This window comes from Andrographis paniculata, unplaced genomic scaffold, assembly GCF_009805555.1.
Source record: "Andrographis paniculata isolate CXL003 unplaced genomic scaffold, ASM980555v1 Contig59END, whole genome shotgun sequence".
Taxonomy (NCBI): domain Eukaryota; kingdom Viridiplantae; phylum Streptophyta; class Magnoliopsida; order Lamiales; family Acanthaceae; genus Andrographis; species Andrographis paniculata.
In genome coordinates this window covers 6,838,679-6,851,514 of record NW_026137594.1, presented here as the reverse complement: position 1 = coordinate 6,851,514, position 12,836 = coordinate 6,838,679, and the positions used below count along the sequence as shown (strand labels likewise).

The following is a 12,836-nucleotide window of genomic DNA, read 5'->3' as shown; positions in this document are numbered from 1 at the left end:
TAATTCGGTTTATCCACAGTAAATTAATTAAATTTATTTCATAAACGTACCAATTTTCTCTGTGTTCCCTTGCCCAAATGGATCGCGTAGTGAATTTCAAGACAAGCACAACCCAACCTACGATCTATAAATAAATACTATCAGTCCATATTTCCCAAATCTGAATTTATTTAATAGTTTATTAGAACTATCAGGAGTACATAATAACGTATTTCGAGTACAAAGTAGTCTCCTAAAAGTATATTACTTAGCAAACTAGACGTAAAAACTTTAACTTAGGGTACCTAACAATACCATATTTGCCAACCCAGAAAAATGACTAGTTATCGAACAATCAAACGAAAAAACGAAAATATGCAACTATGGGTAACTAAAGAAAATGTACATCTACAAAATTAATAAAATTATAAAATTAAAAAAAATAAAATCACCTAATATCGGTGCCTAAACAAAAAAAACTCAGCCCGCTCTATGTGTGCAAATATACAAACGATTTTAAACCCGGTTAACAAACACAATTACACCGATCACCCAAGGCTCCTCAACGCCAAACCCAAAAATACAAACATGGGACCAATGCTTACACCCCAAATAAACGAACAAACTACAATATAAAATACTAATATCAATAAAATAAAAAATCGAAAAAAGTCCAACCAGGAACGTACTTCTTCGAGCTTGTCCTGGGGGATGGGAGCGGTCAGTTGTTTTCTTTACCATTTTTGCACCGATCGGTCGCTACTTGACCACCAAGGGTTGGAGAGCCTCGATTCACCTGAAAAATAGAGATGTAAGGTTTGAAATTGAGGTAAGGGGAGTTATAAAAGGTTTTCTTCGTCAACCCCTGTTAAATTATGGGTAACTATATTTTTTTTTAATTTGCGAAAAAAGTACACGATATTTAACTAGAAGTATATAAGACTATAATGGGGGTAGAGAGGGAAGTAATATAGGTATATATTACGACATTGGAAGTATTGATAGACCTATTTCGAGTACTTGTTGCGTATATAACAATTATTGAGGAAAAAATACAAATAGGGAACTATAACATACATAATCCATAAAGTAGGGACTGCAGTCTAATTTATTTTCAATAGGGATTGAACTGTAAGTAGATTTCTCTAACAGAGATTTTAATCAAACTTTCCGTTATTATTATTATTATTATTATTATTATTATTATTATTATTATTATTATTATTATTATTATTAAGGATAAAACAATAATATCAACTTAAAAGTGATTCTGCTTATTTCATGAGTTGTCCTCAAGGTGCTTCTGAAAAAAAATACTTTTCAGCCTGAAAATTGCTTCTGCTTTTGGACATAAGTCAATGCAAACAGGTAGAAAATGCTCTTTCTAGAAGTAGAAACCAAAAGCTCCTATCAAAAGTAAATCCAAACGGGGCCTAAGGAATTTCTTATACACATTTATCATGAGTCCCTTAAGCATATTAAGAATCAATCTAAATTGTACAAAAGGCATGTTTGTTAGGTAGCATTCATTGATACGTTTCTTACATTATTAAGTTTAAGAAAGGCAAGGAAAATATAGTTGACGATGCCTTGTCTAGGCGCACTCACCTTCTTACTATCTTGAAATCACAATTGTTAGGGTTTGGATTTATTAAGGACCTATATGAGAATGATGTAGATTTTTATGAACCCTTTTTAAAATGTCAAAAATCTGGATATAACGATTATTTCTTACACGATGGGTTTTTGTACAAATATGATAAACTATGCATTTCTTAGAGATGTGTTGACTAATGAAACCCACAAAGGTGGACTTATGGGACACTTTGGTATCACCAAAACTTATAATTATTGCAGGAAAAATTCTATTGGCCCAGAATACGTACGGACGTCGAGAAGCACATTAGTGCTTAGTTGGTGTGCAAACAAGCAAAGTCTACTTCAAAGCCACATAGTTTATACCTCATTACTTGTTCCAGACACGCCTTTGGTTGGTATTAGCATGGACTTTGTCCTCGAATTTCCCCGAACGAAGGGAGGTAAGGATTCTGTGATGGTAGTGGTAGATCGATTTTCAAAGATGGCTCATTTTATTGCTTGTTGCAAAACTAATGATGCCATGCATATTGCTAACTTATTTTTCAAAGAAGTTGTACGCTTGCATGGAGTGCCCCGTTTTATTGTCTCTAATAGAGATACAAAATTTTTGAGTTTCTTTTGGAAAAATGTTTGGTGGAAATTGGGTACTAAGTTACTATTTTCAACATCATATCACCCTCAAACTGATGGACAAACTAAAGTCAGTAATCGCACAATAGGCACTTTAGTTAGATACATCATGAAAAAGAATTTGACTTCTTAGGAAAATTGTTTGCCACATGTGGAATTTGCTTATAATAGGGTGATACATTCTTCTACTAACATGTCCCTTTTTGAAGTTGTTTACGATTTTAATCCATTTACCCCGCTTCACTTAGTGCCATTACCTAACAATGAGCAATCTAATATGGACTTAGGGAACGGACACATAAGATACAAAATCTCCATAAAGATGTGCAAACAGAAATGGAGCAACGCAACTCACGAACTTTCAATAAAGCCAATCGTCATCGCAAGAGAGTGGTTTTTCAATCTGGGGATTGGGTTTGGTTGCACCTTCGCAAGGAGAGATTTCCAGCCAAGAGAAAGTAAAAGTTGTCCCCACAAGGAGATGGTACATTTCAAGTCATCAAGCGTGTATAAACGACAATGCTTACAAGTTGGATTTACCAGGTGAGTATGGTGTACATGCAACTTTTAATGTTTCTGACTTAACTCCTTTTAATGTAGGCGTGAACGGTTGATGGCACAACCTTTTGAAGAGGGAGGAGATGATGTGACCATCATGAAGGCTATTGATCCGACGATATTGCCAACCGGACCAATAACTCGGAGTCGAGCCCAAAAGTTTCAAATGGCTATCTCGAGTTTAGTCCAACATGCCATGGACTCAATTTTCAAAAAGATCGTTGAAGATGGACCTTCCGGATATTGCATCTCAAATATGACTTAACCGAGTCATGCCGAGACCTCCATATCAAGAATCGGGACTGCAGATCAATAATACCAATAATATCAATATTTATAGAAGAATCCCAAAGTTTTTATATTACTTAGAGATTAAGTTTCCTTTATATTTATTTTATTTTCACTAGTTTCCTTGATTGGATATTTCCTTATTTTATATTTCCTAGTTTATATGTTGCCTCTTGAATTATTTCTTGGGTAAATTGTTTTTTTAGTCCCGTAACTGGACTTCCTTATCATTTTAGTCCCGTAAGTGGAGGCTGTCGCAAACTAGTCCCACAAGTGGAAAATTTTTGTTATTTTAGTCCTCCGGCGCTGGAGACGCCCGCGTGGCTCGCCGGAAGCCACGTGTCCGCCAGGTGTCCCACCAAGTCAGCGACACCTGGCGGACACGTGGATTTTACTTTTTTTTTTTCAATTGGACCAAATAAAAAAATTAAGAGAGAAAAATAAATTTTAAAAAAATGAAAAAAAATAAAATCCACGTGTTCATCAGGTGTCGCTGACGTGGCGGACACGTGGCCTCCGGCGAGCCGGGCGTCTCCGGCACCGAAGGATGAAAACAACGAAAATTTTTCACTTATGGGATTAGTTTGCGACATGCTCCACTTACGGGATTAAAATGATAAGGGGGTCTAGTTACGGGATTAAAAAAACTATTTACCCTTATTTCTTTATTCTAATGTTTTTTTTATTTTACCCTCAAGGTTCTCTATATAAAGGCCTTGTTTATCATTGTAAAAGGAACTTTTGATATTTCTTATATAATTTTTGTGCTTTCAAGAGGGATTATTGTTTGCTTGATAATTTGAGATTGTGCGATGCAATCGTCGGTAGTCTTTCAAAATCAGGTTGTCTTCGAGTGATTCGAGACCGTTCGTCGCCTCTCAATCGGTTCGAGGGAAGCTTATGGCTAATTTGTCACCACAAGCAAGGTGGAACAACTATTTCTTTTAACTTTAAAACAAACTAATGTGGGACAAAGCCACCTAATAGTAATTTTGTATATTTTTGTATGTATATATTATTTTGTTACGCACCATATTTTTCAATTTTATTAGAATTTTCATCATATTTTAATTTGACGTATCAATTTAAATAAAAATAAATATTGTAATATGTAATAGAGTTTACACTTAGGGTGTGTTTGTTTGGGGGTTTGAATTTTGGTTTGAGATTTGAATAGTTAAAATTTTGAATTTGAATAGTTGTATGATGTGATATAAATAATTATTGATGTGATATTTTCACTACCAAAAAAACGGCCTTTCACCACGGCCCGAGAGTTCGTAACAATAACATCGTAACAAATAGTGGTTTTAGTTACGTGAGTATCCGTGACAAAAAAATTTCCTCTTGGTCAACGTTTCAAGTTTATTAGTTACGCAAAAAAAATGTAACAAATACGGAGATTGTAGACTTTGGTCAAAATAAGATTTGTTATGATAGTTTTTCGTAACAACTGGTTAAATAATATTAATTAAAAAATTTTTTGCAATAAATAAATTAAAAAAAAAAGAAGAAAAAGGTAAAAACGCATTTGCGCTTTCACTCAACAGACAAAATAAACACGCTTGTAGAGATCTAGGGCAAAAAGATTTCACTTTCCCATACTTAGAAAAATCAGACAAATTGAGGGCATAGTATTTCGTCCCCTCCAACGATCGACGACTCCCTTCTTTCTTTCGCCGACGCGACGCGCATAGTTGTGGAATTGAATAGGTAGTCCGGCGCTAGCGTCCAAGTAATGTTTTAAAGTTTTCTCCAGTATTATTTGTTGTCGATTCGCAGTTCTTCATCTCTTCCTATAAGGAAAAATCGAATTAGGGAGTATTAATATTCAGCTTCCTCCTCAGGTTGATACGGAGCTCTGCTTTAGGGAGTATCTTTAGGTACCGAAAGATTTCTTCCTCATCGTTACAATTTGTGTGTGAACATAGGTATTGAGCCCAATTTTGATTTTTCTTTCTGGGTATATATTGTTCTTTCATGATATCTTGCGCTAACTCTCAGATTTCACAAAGGTGTGGGGGTGGATTTTCAACTATATTTTGTTTTATTTTTCATATTTGAGCTTGCAGTGCCGGGCTGCCCTGCCCCTTGTGCAATTTACTTTTTTTTATTCTAGATTTAAGATAAGACTGTTATCAAAGTGATTCTTAATATGTGTCTTCATTAATAACTCAGCCTCATAACGAAGATAATTTAATATCTTTTATCACCACATTTTCAAATATGATTTTGAAATAAAATAAATAAATAAATGTATATGTATGAAATCAAAAAAATAAAATATTGACAACTGCACAAAATGAACTTGAAAAGCCACCGGCTTGTGAATTAAGGATTAATAGTGCGAAGACCAGAAATTGTTGAATTGATTAAGCATCATATTCGAAAAGGGTGAAACTGTAAATGGTGCTATTCATACTACCCAAGTTTCTTTAGTAAAATTCTACCATTCAATAAGTGTTTTGGAAACAAAATCATTTTTGAAGCAGTGAATCAGTTGCTGAATAGTATGATAAAGATGATGTATGTGTGGAATGGAGAAGGAAAACAAACAAATGGGTTTCGTAACTAGCTCTATCTAATTCATTCCATGAATATATGCATACACATGCACATGACATGCATTATCATCTTCTTCTCATTGTTTGTTTGTCCGTCTTTGAAAAAGCTTTGTATTTATTGTTGCTGCATTCATTAATATTAAGTTGCTTCCAGATATTGCTGATGTTGTGGGCTTAAGTTAAATTAGGCGAGCTGTTCATTGGATAATTTGCTTAACTGCTGTAAACTAATTTAGTTTGATGTGTGCTAGATTAATTTAGTGAGCCAACAGTGTTTGTAATGTGTATATCTTAGTTGTTGCTGCAAATTTAAGTAGTTCTAGCCTATCCTGTTAATCAATCTCGTTGTAATTGTAATAGGCTCAGTCAGTTCAGATTGTTTAGGTTAAATTTAATTTCTTACTATGTCTGTGGTACATTAGATAGTTAATATAATCGACTGTTGTCATTATACTTAGGCTAGTTTAATTATGTTGTTCCTTGCTTGGTTAGTCGTCAATTCGTCAGCTTCATTCCCATCAGAATAATAGCATTTCACACTTGTAATCCTTTCTTTTAGTTTTATGTACTTCAAATGTTAATCCTGCCATCATATAATACTAAAAGTGATATATATATGTACCAATTCAATCCTACAATAAGTAATGGATATTGTAACGTAGTGCATGTTTAACTTTTGTAGTAGTTTGTGCTATTTTTACTGAAAATGAGTGCATATTTAACTTGTATTTTTTTTTTTACAGGATACTAAATTGTGGAGACAAAGGCGTGCAGTGTGAATTCAGGATAAGCATACTTGAGTTTAATGAAAGGTCTGATTTCTTTTTAATGCATTTCCACTGTGCAAAGCTTCTAATTTTTCTATGTTTTCTCGGGTGGTGGTGTAATGGACTTCAATCTGGAGTTGCATAAACAACAGTAGGGTTGTGTCGAAACCTGTAGAATAGTCATAAGTAGGTGCTATTTGCTATCTTTGCTTACTATGTGAACGATTGACTTATAAGAAATTTCGATAGCACCGATTTGATATGTTAAATTGTCATATCTTACATTACTGCTAGTTACTGGTTCCATGAAATCTTCTATGTACCCAATGATCGATTGCTAAACTGCCATCATGTTTGATGCATCCATGATTATGTTACTAGCATTCCACTTATTTTTGCATTTGTTTCTACTATGCAGCGATGACATTAGGGAAAGGCGCAGAACCATGAGCCAGAGCAGAAGCTCAACTTTGAGAATTTATTAGTATTTTCAAATCTATACAAAAGTTCCTTTGGATTATGTGTTTACTGTGCATGGACTTAACTAGCGCTGCTATGTACGCAAGGCCACGCCCTCTGCTTCAACTCGGGATTTGCTTGTCTTTCCTCTACTGAGGTTGTGACACTCTATCCTTACCTTATCTGTCTGTGCTTGTTTTTCTTTTTTTGGTTCATAGAAAAGAGATGCATTGAACTGTACAGTCGTGCTGCATATGATATGGATCTTAATAGATTGCTTCTTGCCTTCTTCATTTTCTTCTAAACCTCACTGATTTCGATTTTCTGTGGAGGTCTCTGCACAGCACTGCTTCATTGGTTTTCTGCATCTGTATGCACTTGTGCTAGATTCCATGTTTGTTGCGTGCTCTGCTCTGCTCTCCTTAAATAGATTTGTTCGATTAGGACTAAAGATGAAAAGATAGATGCTTTGCACACTCCTCGGCGGCATATAATCTCCACCTGTGCTTGCTTGGTTGCAACGATTGATTGATTGATTGATTAACTCACTCTTTTAGGTTGTATAATTGAGTAGAGAATTGAAAGCCCATTTTGAAAATAAAGAAGAAAGCAGGGGAGGGGGTCTGATCTGCTGTAGGTTTTCCTTAGGGTGTTATACAGTTTCAGCCCCTCCATCATCACATAATACTAAAAGTGGTATATATGGTTCTAATTCAATCCTAAAAGAGGGAATGCATATTGTGAATTAGTGCATGTTTAATTAATGTAGTACTTTGCGCATTTTTCATTGAAAATTAGTGCATGTTTAACTTATGTTTTTTTATAGGAAGTGAACGTATGTCAACGCAGGCGTGCTGTGCTCATTCAGGATACCTAGCTTTGAGTTTAACAAAAGGTCTGCTTTATTTTTTATGCTATGCCACTGTGTAGCAACTTTTCTGTGATGTATGTTTATTGGGTGGGTGGTGCAATGAAGTGTTAAGTGCATTCCTACGAATCTAAAATATTTTTTTCACATCAGATTTCAGAATTATTTCATATTTGTTTTAAAGGGTTTCTACTAGAGGTGTAATCAACATATAGAGGACCCAGGTTCCTTGTCGGCATGATTGAAAAACATCATCACTATGAATTCTATCCTACAGCACGGGAAACTCTCTTCATCGATCTGCACCAACTGAATAACATATTCAATTTCATTATTTCAAAACACATTTGTGCATTGACAATTAACTCAAAGTTCATGCTTAATGAATTTCCTTTGTCGGAACCAATACCATTTTTTTTGTAACTTGGTTGTATGCGTCGATTTGTCGGAAGCAACACCATTTGGGCTATTTTAACTGAAAATGAGTGCATATTTAACTTGTGTTTTTTTACAGGATACTAAATTGTGGAGACAAAAGTGTGCAGTGTGAATTCAGGATAAGCAACATTGAGTTTAACGGAAGGTCGGATTTCTTTTTAATGCATTTCCACAGTGCAAAGCTTCTAAGTGTTCTATGTTTTCTCGAGTGGTGGTGTAGTTAAGTGTTATGTGCATTCCCACAAACCTGCTTTACTCTTTAGACATCAGATTTGAGCATTTTTTTCATATTCGTACAAAAGGGCAAGGAAAAATTTAGAATAGTAGGAAATTTTTCTTGACCCAAGTAGGGTATGGATAATTCTTGCTGCTCTAGTATCTAGAGATGACGCTCAGAATTTTTGGCGGAGCGTAGACATCATTTAATTCTCATTAAATGGCATCCATAAAAGGTTCTAAAGTGGAGATAATGGCTGATTTTAAACCATGGGCCTTAATGTTGTGATTTTAAAAGGTTCTAACACTGGTGTCTTGCAGGTTATGGGCAAATCTCAACGTGCTACCGTTGGAGGGTCACAGGATCCGGCAGTCTCTCCCGCAAGACGTTTTACCCGGGCATCCGCACGTAACAGCCCCCTAGAGGCAACTCATCCCGCAAGCAGGAATCCATCGCCCATCCGCAATCCCACAAAGAAAGTGACAAAACGGAAGGGATCTCGGGTCTCGCCACTGCTCCAACGACTCCGGTCCATCACATCAGAGTGGGAGAAAGAGCGCAATGCTCGTGGTCAAAGCATGAAGCCAACATCTTCCACTCGAAGGGCAGTGCTTCAGGATTCAGAGGGCCCTTTGGAGGTAATGTGGTTCCTTTGCCGAAAGCATGTCCTTATTTGAACTCTCAGTATAACACTACAATAGGCTGACACTGTTAACCCAACAGGAACATGATGATAGGGATGTTCCATCACTTTTTGATCCGACGGCACTGACACAGGATGACGATGATACAATCCCCCCCACACAAGCAGATGACGAGACACTTCCGCCGACGCAGGACATGGAGACTGCAGAGAGTGATATGCCACTCTTGGATGAAGGGCCAGGCTCCGACCCCACTCTGATGACAGGAACAGAGGCGGGCAATATGGCACCATTGGACGAGATGACATCGCACGACGGTTTGGAAATTAGCCTTCAAAGATTACCGATTACATTTAGTGACTTCATATTTTGCATGTAATATCCTTATTAGAACATGTAATCTCCTGTTTGTGTCAGCTGGTTCGTCAAAGAAAAAGCAGGGGAGAGGGGCGGCACGAATGCCGCGTGGATGGGGAAAAGATCACAGGATGCTTGTATTCACATCGCCGGATGGTAAAAGCATCGTCGGACCCGACGTAAACGAGTACAAGACAGCCATTGGGGTCATTGCACGCAACGGAGCTCGACTTCCTCTACATTACCCCACGTTCGCTGAGATACCGGAGACGAAGAGACAGGGTGCATGGATGGAGGTTCAGGTGATGCAAACTTCATTAAATTGAAAGTTCTTTTATTTCATATAGATTCTTATATATGGCCCTACCATCTTCTCCGGACCTGGTGGAAACCGTGTGAAACGGCATTCCAGAGTAACAGCGGATTACCAGACTCAGCGGAGAAAGTGGTCTTGGCTGACCTAAGGGAAGTTTGGAGGCACTGGAAATACAGCATCAAATCAACTTACTTCAATCCGATCGAGGACGATGAAGAAGCACTGAAGAAGGTTCCCTCAAGCAGGATTGTGCCCGATCAGTGGCCGAAGTTGGTTGAGTATTGGCGCGACGAGAAGGTGAAGGTACGCATAGGGACATGCCAAATTAATATATGTTAAATCTGCACGGGCATGGACTGAGAACTAAATAACTTTGATTGACGTAGCTTCAATCCAAGAAAAATGCGTCGAACGTAGCGAAAAGAAGCTTTCCACATCGTACTGGGCGGAAGTCATTCACGACTCTGGCAGAGGAGGTACCTTTTATTACAATTAAGTAATTAGTCATGTCATGCTCCATCCCCCTATTTTCCTCTCCTGTATTTCATTATGTTTTCGATGACAGAAGGCCTTGTATTGCTGCAGATCAAGGCAAAGGGGAAGGACCCCGACAATCTGGAGATTTGGATTTCCAGTCGCACACAAGGCAAGGGAAAGGATGACCAAGAAACCGAGGAGATATTGGTAGAATAAATTCGTTCCCAACTTAGTTACAATTCAGTCAGTATTTACATCTCTAACAACAAGAGCAAGTTCGGCCTCACTTAAATCTTTCCTGTAGACTTATTTACAGAATGAGCTAAACAAGGTTCCCCCTGAAGGGCGGACTCCCTCTGTTCGGGAGACTCTGTACCGACGGGCCCTTGGGGGAAAGATTAAGAAGCGGTCAAAGGTCGACAGTGCGGCAACTTCAGCTCATCCCCGCAGCGAGTCATCTGGTTTAACAGACAGTGTAGCATTCCAGCATGGGTGGGAACAACTACAGAATGGAATGGAGGAGCTGAAGGCAATGATGGATGAGTTCAAAACCATCAAGGCTGATGTGTATGCATTCATGCACAGAAACTCCGGAGCGGTTACTGGCCAGGCAGTAAGTATTCATAATCCCTGACCTGTTTGGTATGAGTATCCCATGAGATTTGGATGGCGAAGGAATTTACCATCCTCGGCATGTTATATGATAGGGCACATCTCGTATTGATTCAGTCCCTGAGATTCCCAGGCCTGTGTCCGAGCCAAGCATGACGGTATGATTCCGTGACGCCCTGGAGTTTCTTAGAAATCAGTGCAGTGTCTAATTTAGGCTACTCTTGACTGCGTACTACCTTATCCAACTCATATGCCCTGTCTGTTGTAGGTCGGCACACATGTGCTTCTATTATCCCGCACCGGTGAGAAAAAAGTTGTTGCAGAGGGACTTCTGCTCTGCCCCCCTGGGCCAGGTTGGTCCGGTATCTTTGAGGATGTTTAATTAAACTTTTAATATGCCTCAGCGAGATATCGTAGGTTTTCGTGACTGTTCAGGCCTCATATTGCGTATTAGCATGGATTCACTAAGTGTAGAAGTATACAATGATACGATCCGTGGATTTCCAAAGCGATGTAGACTGTTAATGTAGGGGTGGTAAAATAACTGCTATTATGACGACCCATGTTTATTGAAGGATGTTTGGTTTAAAGATCAAGCTGCAATTACATAGGAAATTAGGGTATAATGTGCTTCGCTACCTAACTCATGAATGTAATACCATGTACTGTACGACATGTCTGAATGTACGTACTCCTCTTGTTCTAGTTCCAAAGTATTACACTTATAATGTCTGTGTTATGACATGTTATATATACAGTTCGAACGTCTGTTGATATATATGCTTGAATGTAATCAAAAATTGCTCTTGTGAATGCTGTAGGTGACACACTTTCCTTGGTCAAGGTCTTCGTGACATCCGCGTCAGTCCCGGACACACCCCTTATTTTGCCGACCATTTCTGGGGCGACTACCCTTCGCGATGTCGTTGGCGAAGATCCTATTGAGTGGAGCTACAACGACGTAAGGATCTACTTTAATACCTTTCTTGTATTGCCTTCCGAAATTTATAAGAAGTATGACTTAAAGTAATCTCTGTGTTGGCAATTGCAGCTCATGCGCCGGGCTTGAAATGTTGGTACCGATACACCCATGTTAATTGCCCCGTTTGTCATATGGATTGAATGTCGAACCTGTCTTTGGATGGATTGTGTTGAGTTTTTGTTGAACTATGTCTGGAATTGATGCGTAGACCTTTGTGGTTTGAATTCGTTTGGTGAAAAATGTGCCTAATGGGATTGATGGATAACCGTATTTGCTTATTGCGTTGTTTACTTCTGTTTGAACTGTTAAGCACGTTTTGCGGAACAGGTTGTTGATGTGTAGATACTAGTAGGCTTGTTCTATGGGTTGCTTTACTTTGTTGGTAGGTATGGAATTCAGATTTTAATATGAATTAATGTTTGCGCGGGGCGTAATGATGATGATGTTTATAGCAATCTTTGTATTCGTAATTTATTTTCGTATCATACGCATCACAGCAGGTCCATTTGTTACGAACAATTTCAATTGCAGCGTACCCCCTGTTTTTCACAATACGCTATTTTTCCGTAACAAAAGGCCAGAAAATCGTTACAAAAAGTGGTCTTTGGATATTTGTTGTTACAGACGGTTTCGTGACTATAAGTAGGTAATATTTTTTTTACGGGGTTCAATGCCGTTACAAATAGTCGTAACAAAAACCAAGTTCTGACAACCGGTCAATGGAAAACACTTGTAACGCGAGGAACTTCCGTAACAAATACCGTAACTAAAAGTCCTGCCACACGCGCGGAAGGATCTACCTTTCGTTACGAGAGAAAATTCGTAACAAACATCGTAACAAATACCATACTTCAGGGAGCGTTGACCGATCGTAATAGTTACGAAAAGTGGCGTGGCAAAAAACATTCGTTACGCGAGTACACATTACGGAAAAAAGTCGTAACAAAGGCGTAGCAAATACGCAAATTGCACGAAATATGGCTTTTTGTTACGATTTTCCGGCCGTAATAGAAAACAGTTTTTTTGGTAGTGTTTGAATATAAAATTAATTTTTAGTATAATGTAAAAAATGAAAAATAGG

The 12,836-nt window shown here is 37.9% G+C and overlaps 1 protein-coding gene across 1 annotated transcript; it reads left to right on the top strand.

The window, feature by feature from the left end:
- Positions 1-8,935: 8,935 nt before the first annotated feature.
- Positions 8,936-12,189, top strand: LOC127257889 (uncharacterized). The gene is made up of 11 exons (XM_051284407.1): positions 8,936-9,005; positions 9,091-9,328; positions 9,429-9,670; positions 9,781-9,987; positions 10,071-10,160; positions 10,270-10,368; positions 10,478-10,774; positions 10,869-10,931; positions 11,042-11,126; positions 11,595-11,734; positions 11,825-12,189. The coding sequence occupies exons 1-11, from the start codon at positions 8,946-8,948 to the stop codon at positions 11,840-11,842; spliced, it is 1,539 nt and encodes a 512-aa protein (XP_051140364.1). The 5' UTR covers positions 8,936-8,945; the 3' UTR covers positions 11,843-12,189.
- The last annotated feature ends 647 nt before the right edge of the window (positions 12,190-12,836 follow it).